The following is a 5,213-nucleotide window of genomic DNA, read 5'->3' as shown; positions in this document are numbered from 1 at the left end:
GGGAGAGGGAGAGAGAGAACAGTGGGCAGTTTTTTCACTAATAGATACATAGCAACTGAGAGCTGGAGGAACAAGGAAGCTCAGGGAGGCTGCAACTGCAGTCTAGGAAAAGAAAAATACCCCAGCAGGAAAGACTGTCCACCTCTCCCAGAGAAGGACTTGTAGAATTCCGTTTTAAAGCCCGTGGAAAGGATGCTCTGAGTAATCCCTAAACCCCGGAGTTTAATTAGTGCGTGCGCCTTTAAGGAAAAGGAGGGCGTGGCCACGAGAAAAAATATCCCGAAAGAGCCCGGTGGTTGGGCGGAAAGACCGGCCCCTTCCGGCTACGTACGACCAGCAAGATGGCGGCGCCCAAGGCGGTAGGTGACCGGAGCTCCTAGAAGCCCTAAAGTTGATGTCCCCTTTGCACCCTCGGCCTACAGGAACTCTGTAGGCGTCCAGGGGAGCAAAGAGCCTTGGGGAAGCCGTGTGGAAGCGGATGTCCCCGCTGAGCCTAGCAATGGGAGTGTACACCTGAGGCTGCCAGGGGCCGGCGGGATCTGTGAAGGGTCGCAGCAGGCGGCTGAGCTCTAGAGAGCAAGGGGGGGCGAAGACTTGGCAGAGAGAAGCCAATGGGAATGAGTAATATGTTCCCAAAAGAGCAGCGTCCAGCCAATCAGAGGGAGGGATAGGAATGCACGTACTGGTAGCCAGTGGGCAGGCGAGGGTGAGGCCTAGAATGGACGAGTGGTTGGAAGGGATTGGTTTGAGAGTATGAGATTAGGTCCCAGATTAGAGATCAAAAAATAAATTTGAAGAAAATTCGTGGGAAATTTAGAAATTTTGATAGCAAACCAAAGATGTGGTGGAGTGGGGGCTGCTGGGAGGAACCAAAAAGTGAATTTGGGAATTTCAGGGGGAAAACCTGAGGGAAATTAAAAGAAAAAACTGGGGTAGTCTTTAAGAGTGCTATAGGAGATAGTATAGGGAGGGCCGGTGTTGGTAAAATAATTAGTTTAGATAACAATTACCAGCAGTCAGGAAACAGAAGAAAATTAGGCTGCTGGGAGTGGTGGTGCACACCTGTATTTGCAGGCTGAAGCAGGAGGGTCACCGAAAGTTCAAGACTAGCCTGGGCTACATAGTGAGTTCAATCCCAACCTGAACTACATAGTGAGACCCTGTCTCAAACTAGTGAGGGTGGGGAGGGAGGGAGAAAGAATCAGTGGGAGAGTTCCAAGAAAGATTGAGACATGATGACAGGTTAAAGTTTTTATAACAGATTGAAGACATGGGAAAAGGTCTGAGATACCAAATAGAGACATTCTAGATATGCATTTTCCATGATTCTTGTTCCTTGTTAATATTCCAGGAACACATAAGTTGTAACTAAAGTTGTATATCAAAGTTGCACATCAAGCCAGGCATGGTGGTGCGTGCCTGTAATACCAGTACTGGGAAAGCTGAGGCAGAAGGATCACTGCGAGTTTGAGGCCAGCGTGGGTTACACAGTGAGTTCAAGGCCAGCCTGAGCTACACAGTGAGACCCTGTCTCAAAAAATAAAACTTGCAAATGGGCAAGATGGTATACTCTGGTCTCACAGAAACACCTTTCGTTTAGAGAAGAATATCTACACACATTAACTCTTTGAGATGGATCAGGGCTCATTTGGAGGGATGAATAGGTCCTATACTTTGTCTGGTTTGTTTCTAGGCAGTTTAGCTCCATGCTTCATGACTGCAGAGAAATTTTGTTGTCAAGAGGTTTAACACTTTTGTCACCAAAAAGTGGACTTGGGTAAAATCAAAGAATGAATTTAGGGGAAATTAAAGAAATTGAGTTTAAGAAATTTGAGATAGTGCACAGCCATAATCCCAGCACTCAAGTGGCTGAGGCAGGAAGATCTTTGTAAATTCAAGGCCAGCCTGAATATATAGGAGACCTTGTCTCAAATAAATGAGCAAGGAGAATCTGGGGAAAATGAGAGTAAATTTGGTTAAAGCAAAAATTTGGGACAAATTAGGCTTGGAAGAGAGATTAAAGAATTTGTCGGCTTCTCCTGGAAGCCACTCTGCTCCAATTTCCAATCTTCTCCTTAAAGTGTTTGTTCTTTTCACGTGTAAGGTTCTTGTCCATGGTATGTTAAGGTTTCTTTGGAAATAAATTTAGAGGGAGGGGCCGCTGGGAGTGTAGCTCAGTGGTAGAACATACACAAAGCCCTGGGTTCGATCATTAGCACCAACTGCCAAAAAACTCAGTGATATTTAAGATTATGTTTGGGAAGAAGGAAATGGGTCAGTCAGACCCCAGAGAGTTGAGTAAAATTAAGGGCCAAATTTGTGGGAAATGAAGTCTGATGATGGAAGTTTTGAGAGAAAAAAATCAGGATTTGAGAAAATTAGGGGAAGAATTTCGGGAAACCAAGAATATTTGGCTAAATCAATTAAGGAATTTAGGACTAAGGAGACAGAGCTCTAATCAACTCTTGGAGAAAACATGGGGAAATTTTTGGAATCCAGAGATGGAATTTGGCAGTCTTGTTTTGGTGCCTATGGTCTTGTGCTTACTAAGCAGATGCCCCGCCCCTGAGTTACTGCCCTGCCCAAAATTTGGAGGCTTGGTTTTGTTTTTTGAAACAGTCTCACTTTGTAATTCAGGCTGGCCTTGAACTCACAGCAATCCTCCTGCCTCAGCCATCCAAGCCCCAGGATGATAGGTGTGCACCTCCACACCCAGCTAGAGATTCTTAAAGAATTTTGCAGGGTCCACAAAGCAGGGAGGTGAAGGTCATGGAGCAAGAACTAAGGGGATCCAGCTCCAGACTCAACTCCTCTTTTCCTCTCCCTCTCCCCAGTTCCTGCGCCTGATACCCCCAAAATGGAATGGGGGCAAGAGGGGCTTCCGTGATCTGAGTGGCATGGTGGCCCCGGAGAGGAAGAGAAGGACGCTGCTGCAGTTCCTGTCTGACCATTTCTATGACGTGAAGTTTCTGAGGGAGTTCATGCTCCAGAAGCAGATGCAGAAGCTGTACCTGGACAACAGGTGAGGACCTGAGGTCTGCAGGACCCTCTGGAGACCCTGCTGCTCACCCCTCCTGGACAGCACTAGGGCTTCTCCAGACCACAAAGGGCTCCAGCTCATACAGGGCCTGCTGCCACCAGCCCCACCTGGGGGCCTAACTTGCATCTTATATCCATATCCAACGTGGCTGAAACCAAACCCTGCGTTTCTCCCTGAAAAATCTGCTAATAAGCTTTCCGCTTCCCAGGAACAGGTGCCAGTGCCCACCCACTTGTTCAGCCAGTTGTGAAGCAGTCCTTCCTGCTGGGTGTGGTGCCCCACACCTGTAATCCCAGCATGCAGCAGGCTGAGGCAGGAAGATCCCGGGAGTTCAAGGGCAGCCTGAACTGCATAGTGAGACCCTGCTCAAAACTAATTGATTTTTAAAATGCATAAAGGAATCCTCCCTAATTCCCCTCCTGGTTTCCTGGCCTACATTCTTTCCATCAAAACTAGAATATTCCAAATGTGACCCATTTTCATCCTTCCCCAAGCCCCTTCATCTTAAGGTTATATTACTGTATTAGAATCTTGACCTTATACTCCTTGTTCTGTATTATGTTAACAAAGCAGCTGAAGGATTCTTAAAGTAAAATGGAGGGGCTGGGGTCTAACTCAGTGGTAGAGCACTTGCTTAGCACGATAGAGGTCCTGAGTTTGAATCCAGCACCACTGGGGGGAAAAAAAATTTTTAGTCAGGCATGGTGGCATGTCTATAATCCCAGCATTTGGGGTGTCTGAGACAGGAAGATCAAAAGTTTGAGCCCAGCCTGGGCAAATTAGTAACTTAGTGAGACCTTGACTCTAAATAAATAAATGAAGATGTATCCAGCCAGTACTTCAGTATCACATACAAAAATAGGTAAAACAGTAATCATTTATAACTCTTAAAACCTCACGGTCCTGACTGCATCTAGAATAAGAGCTGCTCTCCAAGGCCTGAAACCTGGCCCCCACTGAGCTCTGAGACCCCTGCCAAGGACGCCCTCACCTCCACCACCGCAGCACCCTAACTGCCATGGATGTGGCCTTCCTAATTCAAGTCTCTGAACCTGGCCCCCTCGGTCTTGTCACCATTCAAGTGTATAAATCTCACCGCCTCCAGGAAGCACTTTTTAATGCAAAAGTGAATCAGACTCTGCCATCCCCGCCACTCCCAGTCATCTCTCCTGTGGAATTTGCACTTGGTTTCATGTTTGTTACCTGCCTGGTGCCCGGACTCTGCCCCTCAGCAGCACTGGGGCCTGGGGAGGGATGTGGTGCGCCATGGCCTCATCTTTACTACCGTTTTCTTGGCAGATCCTTCACTAACATCCAGGACAGATATGGCCCAGATATCGCAGGAGCCTTCTTCATCCTGCAGCATGGAGGATCTGTCAAGTATGACAGGGCTTCCGATAACGGGGTGGGGACACGAGTGTTTGAGACCAGCCTCTGCTGTGGGCTTCCCAGTGACCCCTGGTCTCTGCCACCTGATGGCTGTGGGGCAAGAGACCTGTTCCTGGCTTCTGTTCTGTCATCTATGAAGTGGGATGATGAATTGTAGCTAGCTACAGAGTTTCTGTTACTGGGATTTTATGCTAGGCGTGGTGGCGCACACCTGTGATCCCAGCACTCAAGAAGCTGAGGCAGGAGGATCACTGTGAGTTCGAGACCAGCCTGGGCTACATAGTGAGTTCCAGGTCAGTCTCAACTACATAGTGAGACCCTGTCTCAATAAACCTGGTAATTTGAAATCTAAACACAGGCCTAGCATAGTGCATGTGGTCAGTAAAATTAGCCAGTAGTGGTGGGCACCTGTGGGAGCTACTTGAGAGGCTGAGGCAGGGGGATTGCTTGAGCCCAGGAATTCAAGGCCAGTGTGGGCAATATAGTGGGATCCTGTCTCAAAAAAATTTTTTTCTTCATTTCCCCACTTTTTCCTTCTTGCCTTTCTCTTTCTTGGCTTTTCTCCCCTTTATTTTTTCCTTCTGTTTAGAAAGGTACAATCCTCATAGGGTTCACCTGCCTCTTATGTTTGTTCCAATTAAAATTTCAAATTTAAACAATTTTTTAAAAACTCTGGTTTGAGCGCTTCCTCCATCAGCCTCCTCTGATCAGGGAAGAGTCTGAGAACGCCCATCACTGTTCGCCATTGACAAAGATTTCTACTTTTTTTTTTTTTTTTTTTTTT

At 47.1% G+C, this 5,213-nt stretch overlaps 1 protein-coding gene across 8 annotated transcripts in view; it reads left to right on the top strand.

The window, feature by feature from the left end:
- Dmac2 (distal membrane arm assembly complex 2) overlaps positions 1–5,213 on the top strand; it is a 163,345-nt gene that overhangs the window by 153,677 nt on the left and 4,455 nt on the right. For 7 of the 8 annotated variants that reach the window (XM_033765810.1, XM_033765812.1, XM_033765811.1 and 4 more), the window contains 2 exons: positions 2,835–3,022; positions 4,340–4,420. In XM_033765810.1, coding sequence (XP_033621701.1) covers positions 2,835–3,022; positions 4,340–4,420 — 269 coding nt within the window. Of the gene's footprint in view, positions 1–17; positions 360–2,834; positions 3,023–4,339; positions 4,421–5,213 lie in introns of those variants that run through there. The other variant, XM_010623324.3, reaches the window with a different exon arrangement.

This window comes from Fukomys damarensis, unplaced genomic scaffold, assembly GCF_012274545.1.
Source record: "Fukomys damarensis isolate Sample0158 unplaced genomic scaffold, DMR_v1.0_HiC HiC_scaffold_19, whole genome shotgun sequence".
In the NCBI taxonomy this organism is placed as follows: domain Eukaryota; kingdom Metazoa; phylum Chordata; class Mammalia; order Rodentia; family Bathyergidae; genus Fukomys; species Fukomys damarensis.
The sequence above is the reverse complement of the archived record's forward strand: the minus strand, read 5'-3'. Positions and strand labels throughout refer to the sequence as shown.